This window comes from Elephas maximus, chromosome 1 (assembly GCF_024166365.1).
Source record: "Elephas maximus indicus isolate mEleMax1 chromosome 1, mEleMax1 primary haplotype, whole genome shotgun sequence".
Classification (NCBI taxonomy): domain Eukaryota; kingdom Metazoa; phylum Chordata; class Mammalia; order Proboscidea; family Elephantidae; genus Elephas; species Elephas maximus.
This window is the reverse complement of record NC_064819.1, coordinates 44,892,347-44,915,924: the sequence shown is the minus strand read 5'-3', so window position 1 is coordinate 44,915,924 and position 23,578 is coordinate 44,892,347. Positions and strand designations below refer to the sequence as shown.

General features: G+C 40.5%; 1 protein-coding gene across 1 annotated transcript in view; it reads right to left on the bottom strand.

Moving 5' to 3' along the window:
* Positions 1-2,500: 2,500 nt before the first annotated feature.
* FAM50B (family with sequence similarity 50 member B) overlaps positions 2,501-23,578 on the bottom strand; it is a 149,322-nt gene continuing 128,244 nt past the window's right edge. The window contains exon 2 of the mRNA XM_049875149.1: positions 2,501-3,677. Within this exon, the coding sequence (XP_049731106.1) occupies positions 2,612-3,613 (1,002 nt within the window). The 5' untranslated portion in view covers positions 3,614-3,677 and the 3' untranslated portion in view covers positions 2,501-2,611. The remainder of the gene's footprint in view (positions 3,678-23,578) is intronic.

The window sequence follows — 23,578 nt, the reverse complement described above, 5'->3', positions numbered from 1 at the left end:
AAAAAGGAGGCAGAGTGCCTGATGGGCCTCTTTGGATTTTGGAGACAACACATCCCTCATTTGGTGTGCTACTCCGGCCTATTTGTCAAGTGACTCAAAAAGCTACTAGTTTTGATTGAGGCTCAGAAGAATAGAAGGCTATGCAGCAGGTTCAGAATGCTGTGCAAGCTGCTCTGCTACTTAGTCATATGATCCAGCTGATCCAATGGTGCTTGAAGGGTCAGTGGCAGACAGACATGCTGTTTGGAGTCTCTGGCAGGCCCCTACTGGTGAATGACAGTGCAGACCTTCAGAATTTTGGAGCAAAGCCCTGCCATCCTCTGCAGATAACTACCCTCCTTTTGAGAAACAGCTTTTGTCTTATTATTGGGCCTTAGTAGAGACTGAATTCTTAATCCTGGGACACCAAGTCACCATGCAACCTGAGCTGCCCATCATTAATTGGAAGTGGTACATAAGAGATCAGTTGCAAGCAGAACCTGAAGGCACAGGTAGCTTACATGAGGAAGTGGCGCAAATGCACATGGTCTACACTTCTGTCGCATTACCTGCCCTCTCTTAGTTTGCACCTATGGCTTCATGGGGAGTTCCTTATGATCCATGGACTGAGGAAGAGAAAACATGTGCCTGGTTATGAGTATTTCTGTATTTCTTCCTTGTTTTGTTATACATGTATGTGTGTGTGCGTATAATCTTTGTTTCCTTCAGTCCCTTATTCCATTACTTATAATGAAATATATTATATTTTATAATATAAATATTATATTTAACTTTAAAATATAATATATTATAAAATATAAGATGTAAATGGGCTAGTGCATTTTTGTTTGTATGCATGTTAGGTGTATCATGTTAGGTGCAGGTAAGACTTTACAATTGTCTTTATTTAGAGATTATGTATGGTTCAAGGGGATGTATATAGGTCCCAAATTGACAAGCGGTAGACTGTAATGGTTAAGGTTGTGCGTCAACTTGGCCAGGCCATGATTCTTCAGTGGTTTGGCAGATATTATGTAATCATCCTCTATTTTGTGACCTGATGTGAGCAGCCAATCTGTTGAAAGAGGAGTTTCCTTGGGGGTGTGACCTACATCTAATATATATGGATGTCTAGCAAAGCTCCCTCTCTCTCAATCCTGCATCTGACTCATCCTCTGACCTCTGTTTCTTGGGATGTGGGCCAGCAACCTGCCACCTGATGTGCTGATTATGGGATTTGCTAGCTCCCCCAGGCCCATGAGGCAGCAGCCTACCATCTGACCTGCTGATTTTGGGTTCATCAGCCCCTGCAACCACATGAGTGAGGAGAAGCCTCCAGCAGGATGCCTGACCCATGGGGTTTGGACTTGCCAGCCTCCACAACTGCATGAGCCATTTTCTTGAAATAAATCTCCCTCTCTCTCTCTCTCTATGCCCTTCATTGGTTGTGCTCCTCTAGAGAACCTCGCCTTGGTCAACAATACAGAACATATCACAAGACGAACTGCTGTGGACAGTGAGAGGAGGGAAAACACACACCTGGTGCAGAGGGATGAGGGAAGACTTCCTGGGGAAGGGCGTTGAAGTTAGATGACACAACAAAGGAGAGTATCTCCCTCTGAGAAGAAGCCCTCTTGGGTAGGGATACTGGACAGGTAGACCAAGCAGCTTGAACCTGCAGAGGGATCGAGGGATGAGAAAGAAGAGGGAGGGAATTGGAACCTACTGCTTTAGCCAAAATCGCAGCAGAAGTTTTTGGTTATGGCTGAGGCAAGAACTCTGATTGAGAAAGGAAGTATCCCTCCTACTCTATGGCCTGGAGTATAGGGTAAACTGAGAAGGCACCCAAACTGCTCCCTGGTAGAGGAGAAAAATGATTGTTCGTGGCGTACTGCTCTGGCCTTTGTGAGCTCACCCTCACCACCAACCACCGCTACTGTGAGGGTCTCCTGGGACCTGAGGTTGGCAGGTCAACTTTTGCCATTGGCAGGTGATTCTCAAATGGGTCATAGTAGTACTTTACATAAATTAATCAAGACCATGATAGTAATGATAATAGCAGACATTTATTGAGTTCTAAGTGCTGTACAAATATTAACTTATTTAATTTTCATATCAATCTTATGAGGTGGGTGCTATTATTACCCCCATTTACACTCAAGGAAACTGAGGCACAGGCATTTAATTATCATGCTAGTAAGAAACTGAGTTGGAAATCAAACCCAATCTAGCTCCAAAGTCCATGCTCATAACTACTAGTTTTAATACTGTGGCCCAGGTCAAAAATTCATTCCTTGTTCTAATTTCTACCTCAGAATTGTGCTCAGTCATGTTTTCCAATATAGTTCACCAGGGGTATATAATGAATCCGCAGAATAACATTACAAATACTCAAAAAAAAAAAAAAAAAAAAAAAACCAACCAAACAGAATGACCAGATTTTAATAATATAAACCCTCTTTATTAAATTTCATGGATGAAATTAAGATTACCAAATTAAGTGATAGGTGACAGTCCATAGAAACCTAAGTGTTTTCTTCCCCACTTTCCTATTCTGGTTCATCTGATCTTGCTCAAGCAGAGGGACTGGCCAGGGCCGCAAGATAAAGAGATGGACCGGAAGAAGAGGTGTTCACCGGATAGTGTACTTATCCCACCTCTTCTCGGGGTCGTAGGGCTCCCAGCGGCTGGCTGGGAAGATGTGCTTGTTCTTCTCGTACCAGCTGCGCAGCACCACCTTCCCCGCGTGCGACTCGTCCTTCTCCATGGTGGCGTCGCTCAGCAGCCGCACGTCATCGTGCACGTCGAAGCTGAAGAGCGGCCCGCTCTTGCCACGCGCCTTGGTGACGATGAAGTCGTAGAAGGTGTGGTAGTGGGGCAGGATCAGGTCCTCCTTGATGTACATGAGCTGCTCCACGCCAGCAGCGCGCAGCTCCTTGAAGTCCTTGCGCAGGCCCTGCAGGGCCTTCTTAAGGAACTGCTGCACAGTGCTGCCCTTGTTCACACGCACAGTGCGCCGATGCCCTGAGCCATCCCAGTAGCTGAAGGTGACCTCCATCTCCTCGCTCTTGACCTTCTCGCGCTGAGCCTCCCACTCTTTGCGCAGCTCCTCCCGCAGGCGATTCTCTTCCTCTTCACGGTCCCGGTCCGGCAGGAAGCTCGTGTCCACGTCTGGATTCTTCCCCAGGTTCTTCCTCTTCTGGGTCACATCCGCCCTCTCAGGCCCCTCCTCACCTGCGCCCTCCTCCTCCTCGGTCTCTTCCACTGAGAAGGACAGGCTGGAGATCTTGCGTTTCTGCTGGTGCCTTCGCGCTTTCTCTCGCAGTGTCTCCAGCTGCAGCCGGCGCTCCTCCAGCTGCTCCTTCTTGGCCAGCTGCATCTCCCGCTCCTTCAGCAGGGCCTCCTGTTTGGCCTTCATGTCGTTCAGGGTCACCAGGCCCACCGTGCTCGACTTCAGTTCTGCTTCCACTGCGTCGTAGTGTGCCGAGAACTTCTTGTCCACCTTTGACTTGGTGATGGTCTCCTCCGCAATGCGCTGCTTCAGCACCTCCATCTGCTCCTTCTGCTTCTCCCGCTTCCGGATCAGGTGCATGGCGCGGCCCGCCTCCCGCATGGTGCCCTTGTACTGGGCCATGGCTAGGGTTCAGGGCACTCAACTCCTTTCCACCGTGTTGGAGTTTTGGGTTAGTTCATGGATTCTGTATCAATTAAGAAAAACACGTGTGTTAGAAAGGGATCAAAATAACAGCTTTATTAGTGGTCTAGGATCACCGAAGTCTAATAAAACTTCCTGGGATGGTGAGCTGTTCTATAGCTGCTCTGATCAATATGGTAGCCAGTAGCCATCTGTGCCTTCTGAGCACTTGAAATGTGGCTAGTGCAACTGAGGCACTGTTTTTAAATTTTATTTAATTTCAATTAATTTAGATAGCCGCATGTGACTACTGGTTTCCACACTGGACAGCACTGGTAAATAGTGGGAGGTGCACAGGGAGACAGTTGGTCTAATTTCCCTATTCAGGAACCTTTACCTGTCCAGGTAACCCATCAAGCATAGACATCTAAGAGTCAGAGCACCAAGAAAGCAGGCCTGTTAGCTAACCTCGGTCTAGAACCAGGTGAGTTTACCACAAGAAAACGATGTTTTGAGAGGAAGATGTTCTCCTCTAGCTGAAAAGTTTGCCCATTGAGGAGAGAGCATCAACCTCAACACACAAATCACTTCCCTCCCAAGGACACCAATGGGTGAGGGGGGAACTCAGGCAGAAGCATTCTAAGAGGGTAGTGATGTTAGCTAGTAAATAGTAAAGTTCCTAGTAATATTTTATGGTCAGGACAGGAACATGTTAGTCACTGTACCTCTCTCTGTCTTAAGAATCATTCCTTCACCAAGTATTTGTTGAGTGTGCATTGTTTCAAATGTTAAAGTGTGCAGAAGAAGCGTGGTACATAACCCTGCTTGCCATGAGTTCACTGTTTAACTGGGGAAACAAGGCATCTAAAAAATGTACAAGGCAGCAGAAGGCTAAGTTCAAAAATCACCCTATTGGTGTTTCACCAAACCAGAGTGAGGTGTCACCTCAGGGACTCAAACTTGAGCTGAACATCCACCATGAGGACCAATCCCTCCTGCCTTACATCCTTGCTTACCACAATTACCTCAGACATCAAACCACGCAGGTCCATAATCAGCTGGACTGCCTTCCCCAGGAATCTCTGGGCATGCTCTATCTGGCTTACTCCCCCATCTCCTAACCCTCCTAAACTTTTACCCTGTGCCCTTGGAATTCTGCATCTTCATCAGCAAATTCTCCTAAATGCTCAACCACTTCTCGGAACCTTCTCTTTACTTTCTTGCCTTAAACTGGAACCTAGATGTTCCCTGAGGACGCCCATCTGTCTTCCTCTGATATTCCGCATCATCCTGAAGTCCAAACGTTTGATGAGTGTCTATGGCCACTGCTGTTTCAAAACCATGCCTTCCATTTCCTGTAAAATTCCCACTCCTGTCACGACTTGGAACAAGTTCGTTCCGGTTCGAACTCCTGCCAAGAATTTGCATTTCCACCCCCAGATATACTGAATTGAAATCTACAGTTTAACAAGATTTCCAGTTGATTCTTATGTATGATAAATTTTGAGAACCACTGCTCTACCTAGTCGTTCTCAAAATTGATTTGTAACCTGTGGCACTAGCCTTGCCTGAGAACTTGTTAGAAATGCAAATTCTCAGCAGGAGTTTGAACTGGAATGAACTGGTTCAAAGCCCTGGCTTCTGTGAAGCTCCTGCCACCCACCTGTACCACTTACTGTCCCTGTTTATTGCTGTCATCTCTGGACTTCCCTGTCACTCCTCCTAAACCCTGGAAGATTAGCACCTGGCTCACCTGCTTTCCTCTTCAACCCCTTATACATCACTGTCCTGGATGACTTCAGCATGACCCGCCCAACACCTGGGCCTCGAAGGGCCTTGACCTTCTCACTTTCAATTACCTTTACCTTACCCCATCACAACCAACAACCATGGCCTCACCCTCGTTCTTATCACCAGTAACTGCACTGTTAAGGTTTGAACTGTGTACCCTTAAAATATGTGTTGGAATCCTAAATCCTATACCTGTGGATGTAATCTAATCTAATGTAATCACCTCCAACAATTCAACCTAATGTGATGTAATCAATCAGTTGAGGTCCATATCAGTGTAGGGGGAATCCTAAACCTAATCACTTCTGAGGTATGTAGAAAGCAACAGAGACACAGAGATATGCATGTACAAACTGGGGAAGACAGGTGCCATGAAAGGATTGTCTATAAGCCAAGGAGCCAAGGCACGCCTGGGACTGTTGACAAGGAAGAAATCAACATGGCTGAGACCCTGATTTAGGGCTTTTAGCTGCTAGAACTGTGAGAAAATAAATTTCTGTTCTCTAAAGTCACTTACTTGTGATATTTGTGTTACAGCAGCTCTAGGAAACTAAGAAATGTACCCCCTCCAAAATCTTAATGCTATCACTTTCTTTCCTTTTACTTTACTCACTCTAGTACTTCAACTCCAACCATCTTCTGATTGATCAAGACCTCAAAATCCAAAGATCCTTCACCTTTCCATTATCATCAAACTCATATATGTTTATTCTCCTCCTTACCCATGAGACCCCCTTTCCTTTGTTACACTCGGCTGGAAAAGCCCTAATCCTGGTCTTCTCACCTCCTGAGCCCAAGCAGTTGAATGTTGCTAGAGAAAAGGGCACTACCATTGCTGGCTAGCTTCACGTTAAATTCATGACTTCAGACAGCTAATGAGGACTCAACGCTGCCTAGAAATTCTATTATACTGCCTTAGTAAGTCTGCTTGCCTGCTTTCCATGACAATTATTTCGTATTTCCTCCTGAGTCTCCTCACACCTACAGAACATTTCCCATCTCACCACCACTCTCCAAGTGGCTTCCTAAACATTTATCAGTACACCACTGATACCTTTTTTATCATCCAAATACAACAATTACTCATACAGAATAGAATCCAGCCCTGGTGGCACAGTGGTTAAGCACTTGGCTGCTAACTGAAAGGTCAGCAGTTCGAACCCACTGGCCACGCTATGGGACAAGGATGTGGTAGTCTGCTTCTGTCTTAGTTATGTAGTGCTGCTATAACAGAAATGTCACAAGTAGGTGGTTTTAACAGACAGAAATTTACTCTCACAGTTTAGGAGACTAGAAGTCTGAATTCAGGGTGCCAGCATTAGGAAAGGCTTTCTCTGTCCACTCTGTGGGAAGGTCCTTGTCATCAACCTTCCCCCGGGTCTAGGAGTTTCTCAGCACAGGGACCCCATGTCCAAAGGACGTGCTCTGCTCCCAGCTCTTCTTTTGTGGTGGTAGGAGGTCCCCCTCTCTCTGCTCAGTTCTCTGCTTTTATCTCTTGTAGGGCGGTGAAGGGAGTGACTCGCCCTAATCCTACCTCATTAGCATAACAAAGATAATCCAGTCCTCATTAACATCACCTACTCCTGCCTCATTAACATCAGAGACAGTTCACTCCCAAACGGGACCATAACCAGAGACACAGAATCTAGGATTTACAACACATCACAAAATGAAGGATAATCAGATCACAAAATGGAGGACAACCACACAATACTGGGAATCAAGGCCTAGCTAAATTAACACATATTTTGGGGGGACACAATTCAACCTCTGACAGCTTCCATAAAGATTCACAGCCTTGGAAACCCTATGGAGCAGTTCTACTCTGTCCTATCGGTTCACTATGAGTTGGAATTTCCTCAACGGTAATTTGTTTGTTTGTTTATCACCATCCCTAATTTCATAACACAAAACTTGCATTTAATCTAGTTAGATGTCTTCTACATAGCAATTTTCCCCAAATACATGTTCTGTGAAAAAAGCTTCTGTGTTCAGATAAATATGGAAAACACTTCACTTCTTTAATATGGGACTTCTCAGAGCCTTTAACATGTTAATTTCTACTGTGACACTTCGAGAGTGGTACTTCATTTTTCCCAAAAGTTTTAGATAATTAAAAATTTTACCCTCTTCCAAGATATCTATTATATAACCTTTCTCCAAACTAGTGATTCATGGGACCTAGTTTGGAAAAATTGGCTATGAAATATAGGCCAGCCTTTCAGCCTGGCTGTTTCTCATAGCAATGATGCCTGAGAGCACAACCTGAAACTCTTGATCATATGGCAATAAATGTCCATGCTAAGAGGGAATACCATGGTGTTACCACTCATCAAATTATCCAAACTAGAAATCTAGGGGTTACCCTGGACTACTCTCCTTCACATGTAATCAGGCACAAAGAAGTCTTTCTTAGCTTTGCTTTGTCTTTTTTTTCCACCATTTGCCTTAATGAAGCAAATTTGCCTTTTTTTTTTTTTTTAACACCTAAAGCCTCCTCATTGATGCTCTATCATCAATATAGTCTCATTCTTGTCTGTGGTCCTCATAAAAAATGGTAATCTTCATAAAAATAAATCTGATAATGTCAACTCTTAGTTTAAAATCTCCAAGAACTCTCCCATTTAAGGATAAAATTTGAACCCCTTAGTCTGTCCCACATGGGCTTTAATAAGCACACCATTTCCCAACACCCTACTCCACAAAGCAGCCACACTGAACTGTCCACCACTCCCTGAATAGAAGATGCCCTTTTATAATTGTAACCATGGGACATAGTCTTCCAAGAAAATCAGCTCAAATGTCATTTCCTATAGAAAACCTCTCTAGCACTCTTAACTTCTACCACTGAATACACACAATTTACCAACACCCTCTCTCCAGGCCCTCCTTCCTCCATATAACTACATTGATTACACGTGAAGATAAATCAGATCATCTGGTACCCCTTTTGCAATTAGATAATCCAATCAGCAATACTGTAATCCAATTGACTAGTTTGGGCACACCCATTCTAACTGCCCTTTCCCAGTCTAACCAAGAGTCTGAACTTTAATGCAGTCCCCAAACCTCATCCTCCCTCCTCTCATTATCTAGCATGCACTGTCTTAAGTCAATCATGGCCCCCAGAATGACAAGTTTTAACCTGAAACTCTTTCTCTGAAAATTTTAACAAGAAAAACAAAAAGCAGAAGGAAGTAGCTTTATCAGAAGAGTCTGAAATCTTGATTTTAAGAATAATTTGTTTCCCCAAATTCTAAAATGGTAAGCTCTTTTGGCCTCAGTCTCAGTGAAAATTAACCCACCAAACTAAACACTACCACTTTAACTGTTTTAAGCTTTATTAACAATAACAACAACAAAAGAGGGGAGGGAGCAGCAGTATACTCCAATGAATCTGAAATGCTGATTAAATATACAAATTTTAATTTAGACAGGAGGCAGAACCAACATGGTGCCCTAGACAGATGTATCGTGCTATCCCTCTGTAGCAAAGACCCAAGAACTAAGTAAAACAGATGCAAACATCAATCCTGAAACCTGAAGCATCAAATGAAGGGCTAAAGAACTAGAGCAAACACCAAATGGAAGAAGAAACTGAACAAAACCAGAGAATGAGAGATACGGAGTGGAGGTACCTGCCAACTCACATGGCAGAGCTTTGCCATCTTGGAGCACAGCCAGAAACAACCCCAGACAAGAAGTATGGGAAGGCAACTTCATGGAGCATCCAACAGGAGACAGAGCACCTAGTAACCAGAGAAACACACTTTCCTACCTTTCATTCTTCTGCCCCATACACCATCCCTACTCCTTCCAAGTGGGCCACACTGCACCACTTGGTTAGAGTGCTACCAGCCTGCTATAACCCCAGGTCCACCTCTCCCCACCCACCAGCTCCTGCCACACCATTTTTTCCCTTTCTTCCTTTTCATTCTACCTCCCCTCCAGCCCTGTATGCCACACCCAGCCCTCCCCAACGTGCCACACTGTGACACTCAGCTAAAGAGTTACTGGCCCACCATTACCCTGGGTCCATCCAACCCCACTTGCTGGCTCCTGGCATGTCATTTTTTTCCCTTTCTTCCTTTTATTTCTCCCTCACACCTAGCCCCATACACCGCCTCTACCTCTTCCCACTGGGCCATGCTTCACAGCCACAGGTAGAGAGTTACTGGCCCACCACCACTCCAGGTTCCTTTCACCCAATCTGCTGGCTTTAGCTGTGCCATTTTTTTTTTCCTTTCCTACTTTCTTTCTCCCTCTCACATAGCCCTGTACACCACTCCCACCCCTGTCTGCCAGGCAATGCCAAGCTGCCTTGGCTAGATAGCCACCAGCCCAACACTACCCTGGGTCCACCCTGCCCCCACCTGCTGGCTTCTGTCATGCCATTTTTTCCCCCCTTTCTTCCTTTCCTTTCTCCCTCCCACCTAGCCCCTTATGCCACTTCTATCCCTTCCTGCTGGGTCACTCCTCACCACTGCGGGTAGAGAGGCACCAGCCCGCTGCCAGCTCAGGTCCTCCCTGTCCCACCCACCAGCTCCTACTGTGCCATTTTTTAAATTAATTAATCTGTTTTTCTTTTCTCATTCTTCTTTTTCTTTCTTCTTCCCACCTAGCTCTGTATGCCACCTCTACCCCTTCCCCCGGGACACACTGCACTGCAGTAGCTAGAGAGCCACCGGCCTACTGCTGCACTGGGCCTGCACTGCCCCTCCCTTCCCCTCCCCTCCTGCCACTCGACCAGCTGCTAAACAGTGGCTAATGAGCCTGGAACACTCCCTATCCAACAACTCTGCCTATATGGCAAGGGACTGTGAAGGTTCCCACACTACTAGACCAATATCGGGAGGCAGACAGCACCCACCCAGTCCACATTCAGCCACCTCACTAAAATGGTGTGCATCAAAGCAGGCCCATCTTGCCTGCTGCTGCCCTGCACACCAAGTTATGTGGTATTGTGCCCACAGATGAGCAAGCAGCAAAGCATAATTGGCCTGCTTGCCCTGACATATCTACACAAAGAAGTAGGACAACACAAACAAACACAGAATCACTTGTTATGGTAAAGAAAATAATACCTTAATGTCTTGGAGACAGCAGAAATATCAAAAGATATAAAAAAGAGCAGGACAAGATGGCTCCAGCAAACGACATAAAGAATCAGATGACCTTCTAGTAGAATAAAAGGCAGTGGAACTACTGATATGGAATTCAAAAGACTAATATTTAGGGCTGTTCTAGAAATCAGGGAAGAGGATCAAGGAAAACACAGACAAAACCAAGGAAAAAATAGAAAAAATTATGGAAAACTCAAGCCAATGAAAACCAAAGTCAAGGAGAGCACAGACAAAGCAATAGAAGAATTCAGGAAAATAATTAAAAAAAACAATATGTCAAAAATAAAGAATTAGAAATCATACAAAAACAGCAACTAGAAATCTAAAAGGTAAACAACAAAATTTATAAATGGACAACTCAACAGAAGGTTTTAGGAGCAAATTTGAAACAACAGAGATGAGAATCAGTAAGATTGAAGACAAATCCATGGATGCTATTTTATTTCAGGAAAAGCCAGAGAAAAGAATGAAGAAAGCCTAAGAATTACGTGGGACAATCAAGGGCAAAACTTTGCACGTGATTGGAATTCCAGAACAGGGGGAGAAAACGGAAAACGCAGAGAATATTGTTGAATATTTGCTGGCAGAAAATTTCCCAAATATCATGAAAGACAAAAAGCTCACCACCCAAGAAGCTCAACCCTATACAAGATGGACACCAAAAGAATGTCACCAAGACATATCATAATCACACGTGCCAAAACCAAAGACAAAGAATGAATCCTGACAGCAGCTCAAGAAAAATGAAAAGTTGCTTACAAAGGGAAAACGATAAGACTGCGCTCTGACTACTTGGGAGAAACTATGTGGGCAAGAAGGCAATGGGATGACATATATAAAACGTTGAAAGAAAAAAATTGCTAACCAAGAATAGTGTATCCTGCAAAATCCTCTCTCAAATATGGTGGTGAAATTAGGACATTTCCAGGTAAACAGAAAGTAAGGGAAGTCATAAAAACCAAATGAAATTTACAAGAAATATTAAAGGAGATCCTTTGGTTACAGAACCAATAACATCAGACAACAACCAGAGTCTAGGACACAGGACAGCATAACCCAGATAATGACCTAGGTAATGAACTCTCAATAATAAAACAAAGCTAAAAGACTTAAAATAGGGAAACAGAGACATCAATCTGTAAATGGTAACATCAAAACAATAAAAGTTGGAATAAACGGTGTAGGTATAAAACTTTAAAATAGGGAGGAAGTCAAGGTGATACCAAGTAATAAAAGACTGGTTCATGCTTAGAAAGAAGAGGGTAAAGTTCAAGGTAACCCAAAGAAAGTTAACAAACCTACTCATTAGAATAAAAGAAAAAAAAAACATAAAATCTGAATTAATACAAAATCTATAGCAATGAAAGAAAAGAAAAAAATTCACAAACATAAGGAACTAAGCACAGGAAAGTAAGAGAAACAAACAAAATGTCAGCACCACACACACACAAAAAAGAACAACAATATGACAGCAATGAACTCATAATCACACTGATTGTAAATGGCTTAAATGCACCTGTAAAGAGACATAGAGTGGCAGAATGGATAAAAAGCACGACACATCAATTTGCTGTCTACAAGAGACACATTTTAGACACAAAGACATAAATATATTAATCAAAGAATGGAAAAATATATCAAGCAAACAGTAAACAAAGAAAAGCGCAGGTGTGGCAATACTAATCTCAGATAAAATAGACTTTAAGGCTAAGTCAATGACAAAAAACAAAGAAGGACATTATATAATGATTAAAGGCATAATTCACCAAGAAGAAAACAAAAACCAAACCCACTGCTGTCAAGTTGATTCCAACTCATAGAGAGAAGAGCTGCCCCACAGGGTTTCCGAGAAGCGGCTGGTGGATTCAAACTGCTGACTTTTTTTAGTATCTGGCTGCTAACCACTTGTGCTACCAGGGCATGAAGAAGACACAACCTTAAAAAATACCTATACACTGAAGGACAGGGCTCCAAATACATAAAAACAAAAAAACTCTAACAGCACTGAAAATTGAAATAGACAATTTCACAATAATAGTAGGGGACTTCAATATACCACTCTTGGTAAAGGACAGACCATCTAACAAAGATACAGAAGCTTTAAAGGCCAAAATGAACCAACTTGACCTCATAGACATACATAGAAAACTCCAGCCAACAGTAGCAAAGTTTACATTCTTTTCCAACACACATGAAACATTCTCCAGAATAGACCACACTTTAGGCCACAAAGCAACCCTCAATAAAATCCAAAACTTCAAGATAATACAAAGCATTCTCTCTTATCACAATGCCATAAAAGTAGAAATAATAACAGGAAGAGCAAGGAGAAAAAAGTCAAATATATGGAAACTGAATAATATCCTGCTTGAAAACAAGTGAATAATAAAAGAAATCAAAGAAGGGATAAAAAAAAATTCCTAGAATTAAATGAGAATAAAAACACATCATGCCAAAACCTTTGGGACACAGCAAAGGTACGCTGAGAGGTCAGTTTGTTGCAGTAAATGCACACATCAAAAAAGAAGAACTGGAAAAAATCAAAACTTTAGCCCTACATCTCAAACAGAGAACAGCAAAAGAAGCGCACAGCCACCAGAAGAAAGGTAATAAAGATTACAGCAGAAATAAATGAAATAGAGAACAGAAAAACAATAGAAAGAAAAAAAGATACCTAAAGTTTGTTCTTGGAAAAGATCAGCAAAATAGACAAACCACTGGCCAAACTGACAAAAGAAAAACAGGAGAGGAAGCAAATAACCCAAACGAGAAATGAGATGGGGGACATTACAACAGATCCAGCTGAAATAAATAGGATAATAACAGAATATTACGGAAAACTGTACTACAGCAAATTCAAGAACCTAGAGGAAATGGACAGATTTCTATAAACACACTACCTACCTAAATGAACACAAACTGAAATAGAAACCCTGAACGGACCCATAAAAAGAGAAGACATTGAAGAGATAATAAAATCTCCCAACAGGAAAAAGCTGTGGCCCAGATGGTTTCTCTGAAGATTTCTACCAAACATTCATGGAAAAGCTCCAGCCAGTACTACTCAAACTATTTTAGAGCATAGGAAAGTAAGAAATACTTCTGAGTTCATTCTATGAAGCCAGCATAACTGTGATACCCAGACCAGGCAAAAACACCACAAAAAAAGAAAATTACAGACCAATATCTCTCATGAATATAGAGGCAAAACTTCTCAACAAAATTCTAGCCAACAGAATTCAGCATCATATCAAAAAAATAATACACCACAACCAAGTGGGATTCATACCAGTATGCAAGGATGGTTCAACATTAGAAAATCAGTCAACATAATCCACCACATAAGTAGAACAAAAGAATCACATGATTATCTCCATTGACACAGAAAAGGCATTTGATAAAGTCCAACACCCATTCCTGACAAAAACTCAATAAAATAGGAACAGTAGGGGAATTCCTAACCATAATAAAAGGAAACCCTCGTGGCATAGTGGTTAAAAGCTACGGCTGGCAATTCCAATCTACCAGGTGCTCCTTGGAAACCGTATAGGGCAGTTCTACTCTATCCCATAGGGTTGCTATGAGTCAGAATCGACTCGACAGCAATGGGTTATACAAAACCCACAGCCAACATTATCCTCAATGGACAGAGCCTGAAAACATTTCCCCTTGGAACGGGAACAAAACAAGGATGCCATTTATCACCACTCCTATGTAACATCATGCTGGAAGTCCTAGCTAGTGCAATTTGGCAAGAAAAAGAAACAAACTCTTCCAAGTTGGAAAAGAAGAAGCAAAACTATCCCTGTACTCAGAATATATCATCTTATACCTAGAGAACTCCAAAGAGTCCATAAGAAAATTACAGGACTAATAGATTTAACAGAGTAGCAAGATACAAGATCAACATACAAACATTAGTTGGATTCCTATACACCAACAAAGAGAAATTAGGAAAGGAAATCAGGAAACCAATACCCCTATAACAGCTCCTAAAAAGATAAAATACTTAGGAATAAATTTAGCCACGGATGTAAAAGACATATACAAAGAAAACTACAAAATGCTATTAAAGAAACCAAAAGAGACCTACATAAATGGAAAAACATACCAGGCTCATGGCTAGGAAGACTCAACATTGTGAGAATGTCAAACCTACCCAAAGCAATCTACAGATATAACACAATCCCAATTCAAATACCAACAGCATTCTTTAACAAGATGGAAAAAATAATCATCAACTTTATATGGAAAGTAAAGAGCCTTAGATAAACAAAGCATTATTAAAAAAAAAAAAAAAAAAAAAGAATAGAGTAGGAGGCCTCACACTACCTGATCTCAGAACCTACCATACAGCCACAGTAGTCAAAACAGCCTGGTACTGGTACGACAGACCCATAGACCAATGAAACAGAATCAAGAACCCAGAAGTAAATCCATCCACCTATGGTCAGTTGATTTTCGACAAAGGACCAAAGTCCATTAAATGGTGAAAAGACAGTCTTTTTAACAAACAGTGCTGGTAAAACTGGATGTCTATCTGTAAAAAAAAAAAGAAACAGGACCCATACCTTATTCACACCATATGAAAAAAGTAATTCAAAATGGAAAAAGATCTAAATATGAAACGTTTTTTAAAAAGATAAAGATCATGGTAGCAAAAATGGGGACAATGATAGGGGCCCTAATACATGGCATAAATTCAATACAAACTATAACTAACAATGCAGAAACACCAGAAGATAAGCCAGAATACTGGGAGCTCCTAAAAATTTAACACTTACACTCATCAAAAGACTTCACCAAAAGAGTAAAAACAGAGCCTATAGACTGGAAAAAAATTTTTGCTATGGCATATTCAGTGAGTGCCTAATCTCTAAAATCTATAGAATACTTCAACACCTCAATAACAAAAAAACAAACAATCCAATTAAAAATGGGCAAAGGATATCAACAGACACTTCACCAAAGAAGACCTCCAGGTGGCTAACAGACACATGAGGAAATGCTTGCAATCATTAGCCATTAAAAAAAAAAAAAAAAAAAGCCATTAGGGAAATGCAAATCAAAACTACAATGAGATACCATCTTACCCCAACATTGCTGGCACAAATTAAAAAAAAAAAAAAACTGAAAATAACAAATTTTGGAGCAGTTTTGGTGAGATCGGAATTCTTACGCACTGCTGGTGGGAATGTAAAATGGTACCACCACAATTGAAAATGATATGGTGCCTCCTTTAAAAGCGAAAATACTGTACAACTCAGAAATCCCACTCCTAGGAATATATCCTAGAGAAATAAGAGCCTTCACATAAGTAGACATATGCACACCCATGTTCATTGTAGCTTTATTCACAATAACAAAAGATGCAAACAACCTAAGTGCCCATCAACAAATGAATGGATAAACAAAGTATGGTACATACATTCAATGAAATACTACACAATGATAAAGAACAATGATGAATCTGCAAAACATCTCACAACATGGATGAATGTGGAGGACATTATGCTGAGTGAAATAAGTCAATCACAAAAGACAAATATTGTATGAGACTGCTATTATAAAAACTGAAGAAAAGGTTTACACACAGAAAAAAAAAAACAATCTTTTGATGGTGGGGACTGTTGGGGAGGAGAAATCGCTAATAAATAGTAGACAAGTTAACTCTGGTGAAGGGAAGGACACACAATACAGGGAAAGTCAGCACAACTTGACCAAGGCAAAATCATAGAAGCTTCCTAGACACATCCGAACACCTTGAGGGATTGAATTAATGGGGCTGAGGGATGCAGACTATGGTATCAAGGGACATCTAGGTCAACTGGCATAACATAGTTCACGAACAAAATGTTCTACATCCTACTTTGGTGAGTAGTGTCTGGGGTCTTAAAAGCTTGCGAATGGCTATCTAAGATACATCTATTGGTCCCATCACATTTGGAAAAAAGGAGAACGAAGAAAACCAAAGACACAAGGAAAATATTAGTCAAAGGATTAACGGACTACATGAACCACAGCCTTCGCCAGCCTGAGCCCAGAAGAACTAGACTGTCCTTGGCTACCAACACCAACTGCTCTGACAGGGATCACAATAGAGGGTCCTGGAGAGAACGGGAGAAAAACGTAGAACAAAATTCAAATTTGCAAAAAAAAAAAAGGCCAGACTTACTTGTCTGACAGACTGGAGGGACCCCCGAGACTATGGCCCCCGGACACCCTGCTAACTCAGAACCAAAGCCACTCTTAAAGTTCACCTTTCAGGCAAAGACTAGACAGGTGTATAAAACAAACGATAATACTTGTGCAGAATGTGCTCTTTAGTTCAATCAAGTACAAGAGAGCAAATGGGCAACACCTGCTCAAAATCAAAGAAAAGGCAAGAATGGACAGGAAAACGGATGAATGGACACGGAGAATCCATGGTGGAAAAGGAAAGGGGTAGAGTGGGCACATTGCAGGGTCTGCAACCAATGTCACAAAACAATTTGTGTATATATTTTTGAGTGAAAAACAAATTTTTGTTGTAAACTTTCACCTAAAATGCAATAAAATTAAAAAAAAAATTTTTAATTTAGAGAAAATATAACCTCCTACGGGTTTAGTTGCAAGACAAAAAAAAAAAAAAAAATAGCAAACTAATAACAGCAATTAAAAGAAAAAAAAATCCCACAAAGCTAAAAAGCTACTGCCCTAACAATTTTTTAAAATAGTATTTTATTGTGTTTAAGGCAAAAGTTTACATAGCCAACTAGGTTCCCATTTAACAACTGCTACATAGGGTTACTGGTTTTTACATAAATTATTCAGTGATATTATTTTTTTCACGATGTGTCTTTATTCTCATTCTTTTCTGGTTGTACCGTTTCTAGTACTCTAGTTTCCCTGCCTCCTTGTCATCTCATCTTTGCTTTAAGTTTGGTCTCATATAGATGATTTTTAAAAGGAGCTCATTACTCACGGGTGATATTCTCTATTTTTTTTTAAATTGTGCTTTAAAAAAAAAAATTTTTTTTTTTAAATAAAAGTTTACAAATCAAGTCAGTCTCTCATACAGAAACTTATACACACCTTGCTATGTACTTCCAGCTGCTCTCCACCTGTTGAGGCAGCACCCTCCTCATCTCCACACTGTACTCCCCGTGACCATTCAACCAAGTCCTGTCCCCTTCTGCCTTCTCATTATGCCTCCAAACAGGAGCTGCCCACATAGTCTTATGTATCTAGTTGGGCCAAGAAGCTCACTCCTCACCAGTATCATTTTTTGTCTTATAGTCCAGTCCAACCCCTGTTTGAAGAGTTGGTTTCGGGAATGGTTCCAGTCTTGGGCTATCAGGGGTCCAGGGACCAAGACCTCTGGGGTCCCTCTAGTCTCGGTCAGACCATTAAGTCTGGTCTTTTTATGAGAATTTGACATCTGCATCCCACTGTTCTCCTGCTCCATCAGGGATTCTCTGTTGTGTTCCCTGTTAGGACAGTCATCGGTGGTAGCCAGGTATCATCTAGTCCTTCCAGTTTCAGGCTAATGTAGTCTCTGGTTTATGTGTCCCTTTCTGTCTCTTGGACTCATATTTACCTAGTGTCTTTGGTGTTCTTCATTCTCCTTTGCTCCAGGTGCGTTGAGACCAACTGATACATCTTAGATGCCCGCTTGCTAGCATTTAAGACCCCAGATGCCACTCACTCACCAAAGTGGGATACAGAACATTTTCTTAATACATTTTGTTATGCTAACTGACCTAGATGTCCCCTGAAACCATGGTCCCCAGAAACCTGTCCCTGCTACTCTGGCCTTTGAAGCATTTGGTCATATTCAGGAAACTTCTTAGTTTTAGTTTAGACCAGTTGTGCTGACCTCCCCTGTATTGTGTCTTGCCCTTCCCTTCAACTAAGTTCTTGTCTACTATCTAATTAGCGAATACCCATCACCCACCCTCCCCACCCTCCTAACCATCAAATAATATTTTCTTCTATGTAAACTTTTTCTGGAGTTCTTATAAAAGTGATCTTATACACTATTTGTCCTTTTGCAACTGACTAATTTCACTCAGCATAATGCCTTCCAGATTCCTCCATGTTATGAGATGTTTCACGGATTCATTGTATTCCATTATATACCATAATTTATTTATCGATTCATCTGTTGATGGGTACCTTGGTTGCTTCTATCCATTTGCTATTGTAAACAGTGCTGCAACGAACATGGGTATGCCTTTACCTATTTGTGTGAAGCTCTTATTTCTCAAGGATATATTCCAAGGCGTGGGATTGCTGGATCGTATGGTAGTTCTAGTTCTAGCTTTTTAAAGAAGCGCCAAATCGATTTCCAAAGTGGTTGCACCATTTTACATTCCAAACAGCAGTGTATAAGTGTTCAGTCTCCACCTCTCCAACATTTATTATTTTGTGTTTTTTAGGTGAATGCCAGCCTTGTTGGAGTGAGATGGAATCTCATCGTAGTTTTAATTTGCATTTCTCTAATGGCTAATGATTGTATTTCCTCATGTATCTGTTAGCCTCCTGAACGTCTTTTTGGTGAAGTGCCTGTTCATATCGTTTGCCCATTTTTTAATTATGTTATTTGTCTTTCTGTTGTTGAGTTTTTGCAATATCATGTACTTTTAGAGGTCAGATGCTGGTCAGATTTGTCATAGCCAAAAACTTTTTCCCAGTCTGTAGGTTGTCTTTTTACTCTTTTGATGAAGGTTTTGGATGAGCATAAGTGTTTGATTTTTAGGAGCTCCCAGTTATCTAGTTTCTCTTCTGGTGTTTGTGCATTGTTAGTAATGTTTTGTATACTGTTTATGCCATGTATAAGGGCTTCTAGCATTGTTCCTATTTTTTCTTCCATGATCTTTATCATTTCAGATTTTATATTTAGGTATTTGATCCATTTTGAGTTAGTTTTTCTGCATGGGTCTTGTTTCATTTTTTTGCAGATGGATATCCAGTGATGCCAGCACCATTTGTTAAAAAGACTGTCTTTTCCCCATTTAACTGCTTTGGGGCCTTTGTCAAATATCAACTGCTCATATGTGGATGGATTTATGCCTGGATTCTCAATTCTGTTCCATTGGTGTATGTATCTGTTGTTGTACCAGTACTAGGCTGTTTTGACTACTGTGGCAGTGTAATAGGTTCTAAAATCAGGTAGTGTGAGGCCTCTCACTTTGTTCTTCTTTTTCAGTAATGCTTTACTTGTGTGGGGCCTCTTTTCCTTCCATGTGATTTGTTTCTCCATCTCATTAAAAAATGTCATTGGCATTCATATTGGGATCGCATTGTATCTATAGATTGCTTTTGGTAGAATAGACATTTTTACAATGTTGAGTCTTCCTATCCATGAGCAAGGTATGTTTTTCCACTTATGTAGGTCTCCTGGTTTCTTGCAGTAGTGTCTTGTGGTTTTCTTTGTATAGGTCTTTAACGTCTCTGGTTAGATTTATTCCTAAGTCTTTTATCTCCTTGGGGGCTATCATAAATGGTATTGAATTGGTGAATTCCTCTTTAAAGTTCTCTTTGTTGGTGTAGAGGAATCCAACTGATTTGTGTATGTTTATTTTCTATCCTGATACTCTGATGCACTCTCTATTAGTTTCAGTAGTTTTCTTGAGGATTCTTTACAGTTTTCTGTGTATAATACCATGTCATCTGGAAACAGAGGTACTTTTACCTCTTCCTTACCAATTTGGATGCCCTTTATTTCTTTACCTACCTAATTGCTCTGGTTTGGACCTCCAGCACAATGTTGAATAAGAGTGGTGATAAAGGGCATCCTTGTTTGGTTCCCATTCTCAAGGGGAATGCTTTCAGATTCTCTCCATTTAGGATGATGTTGGCTGTCAGCTTTGTATAAATGCCATTTAATATGTTGAGGAATTTTCCTTCTATTCCTATTTTGCTGAGAGTTTTTATCATGAATGGGTGTTGTACTTCATCAAATGCCTTTTCTGCATCAATTGATAAGATTATGTGTTTTATTTATATGATGGATTGCATTGTTTTTCTAATGTTGAACCATCCCTGCATACCTGGTATAAATCCCACTTTGTCATAGTGAATTTTTTTTTAATATGTCTTTGAATTTCTGTTGGCTAGAATTTTGTGTTGAGAATTTTTGCATCTAAGTTCATGAGGGATATAGGTCTGTAATTCTCTTTTTTTGTGATGTCTTTACCTGATTTTGGTATCAGGGATATGCTTGCTTCATAGAATGAGCTTGGGAGTATTCCATCCTTTTCTATGCTCTGAAATACCTTTAGTAGTAGCGGTGTTAACTCTTCTCTGAAAGTTTGGTAGAACTCTGCAGCGAAGCCATCCAGGCTAGGGCTTTTTTTGTTGTTGGGAATATTTTGATTACCTTTTCAATCTCTTCTTTGTCATGGGTCTATTTAGTTGTTCTAACTCTGTTTGTGTTAGTTTAGGTAGGTAGTGTGTTTCTAGGAATTCATCCATTTCTTCCAGGTTTTCAAATTTGTTAGAGTACAATTTTTCATAGTAATCTGATATGATTCTTTTAATTTCAGTTGGGTCTGTTGTGATATCGCCCCTCTCATTTCTTGTTTGGGTTATTTGCTTCATCTTCTGTTTTTCTTTTGTCAGTTTGGCCAATGGTTTATCTATTTTGTTAATCTTTTCGAAGAGCCAGCTTTTGGTCTTGTTAACTCTTTCGATTGCTTTTCTGTCTCTATTTCATTTAATTCTGCTCTAATTTTTTATTATTTGCTTTCTTCTGGTGCCTGAGAGTTTCCTTTGTTGCTCTCTTTCTATTTGTACGAGTTGTAGGGATAATTCTTTAATTTTTGCCATTTCTTCTTTTTGGATGTGTACATTTATTGCTATAAATTGACCTCTGAGCATTGCTTTATCTGTGTGTCAAAGGTTCTGATAGGAAGTGTTTCCATTCTCATTGGATTCTATGAATTTCTTTATTCCATCCTTAAATTCTCTATAACCCAGTAGTTGTTGAGCAAGGTATCGTTGAATTTCCAAATGTTTGATATCTTTTCCCTGCTTTTTCTATTATTGATTTCTACTTTTATGGCTTTATGGTCAGAGAAGATGCTTTGTAATATTTCAGTGTTTTGGATTGTGTTAAAGCTTGCCTTATGAACTAATACGTGGTCTATTCTAGGTAACGTTCCATGTGCGTTGGAAAAGAAATTATACTTGGCTGCTGCTGGGTGGAGTGTTTTGTATATATCTATGAGGTCAAGTTGGTTGATTGTGGCATTTAGATCTTCCATGTCTTTATTGAGCTTCTTTGTGGATGTTCTGTCCTTCACTGAAAGTGGTGTGTTGAAGTCTCCTTCAATTATTGTGGAGCTGTTTCAATGCTGTTAGAGTTTTTTTTTTTTATGTATCTTGAAGCCCCATCATTGGGTGCATAAATATACAATATGGATATATCCTCCTGGTATATTGTCCCTTTAATCATTATATAGTGTCCTTTTGTGGTGGATTTAACTTTAAAGTCTATTTTGTCAGGAATTAATACTGCCACTCCTGCTCTTTTTTGATTGTTGTTTGCTTGATATATATTTTTTTCCATCCTTTGTTAGTTTGTTTCTGTCTTTAAGTCTAAGGTGTGTCTCTTGTAGGCAACATATAGACGGATAGTGTTTTTTATCTATTCTGCCACTCTCCGTCTCTCTATTGGTGCATTTAGTCCATTTACATTCAGCATAATTATGGATAGGTATGAATTTAGTGCTGTCATTTTGATGTCTTTTTGGGGGTGTTGTTGACAGTTCCTTTTTTCCACTTAATTTTTTTGTGCTGAGTAGTTTTTCTTTATATATTGTGTTTTTCTCTTTTTCATTGCTGTTAAATTTGTTTTTGCTGAGTCTTTATCATTTTCTTGTATTTTATTTTGGTGTGTGGGATTGTTAGTCTCCTTTGTGGTTACCTTAATATTTACACCGATTTTTCTACGTTTAAGCCAAACTTTTATCTCTTTACATCTCCTTGACTTCCTCCCCATATGAAAGATTTATGACTACATTTTTTAGTCCCTCTTTATGGATTTAATATTGTCTTCTTTTGCATAATGACATCACTGTTACCCTGTTTTGAGAGTTTTTTTTTTTAAATCTTGATGTATTTTTGTGATTTCCCTGTGTGGGTTAATATTTGGTTGCTCTGCCCAGTGTTCTAGTCCTGGGTTGTTATCTGATCTTATTGATTTTCTAACCCAAGGACTCCCTTTAGTATTTCTTTTAGTTTTGGTTTGTTTTTTTGCAAAGTCTCTAAACTTTTTATCTGGAAATGCCCTAAGTTGATTCTTGGCTGGCAATTTTTTTTCCTTCAAGGATTTATATATGTCATCCCATTGCCTTCTTTCCTGCATGTTTTCTGCTGTATAGTCCAAGCTTATTCTTATTGACTCTCCTTTGTAGGTGACTTTTTGTTTCTCCCTGTTGTTGTTGTTAGGTGCTATCGAGTCGGTTCCGACTCAAAGCAACCCCATGCACAACAGAAGGAAACACTGCCCAGTCCTGTGCCATCCTTAAAATCATTGTTATGCTTGAGCTCATTGTTGCAGCCACTGTGTCAATCCACCTCGTTGAAGGTCACCTCTTTTCCGCTGACCCTGTACTTTGCCAAGCATGATGTCCTTCTCCAGAGACTGGTCCCTCCTGACAACATGTCCAAAGTATGTAAGATGCAGTCTCGCCATCCTTGCTCCTAAGGAGCATCCTGGTTGTACTTCTTCCAAGACAGATTTATTCGTTCTTCTGGCAGCCCATGGTATATTCAATATTCTTCGCCAACACCACAATTCAAAGGCATCAATTCTTCTTCAATCTTCCTTATTCATTGTCCAGCTTTCACATGCATATGATGTGATTGAAAATACCATGGCTTGGGTCAGGCGCACCTTAGTCTTCAAGGTGACATCTTTGCTCTTCAACACTTTAAAGAGGTCCTTTGCAGCAGATTTACCCAGCTTGAGAAACACTGAGCGTGTTCTTCCCTTTTGGTTTTACATTTCCAGCTCTTTGCACAAGTCATTATAATACTTTGTCTTCTCGAGCCACCCTTTGAA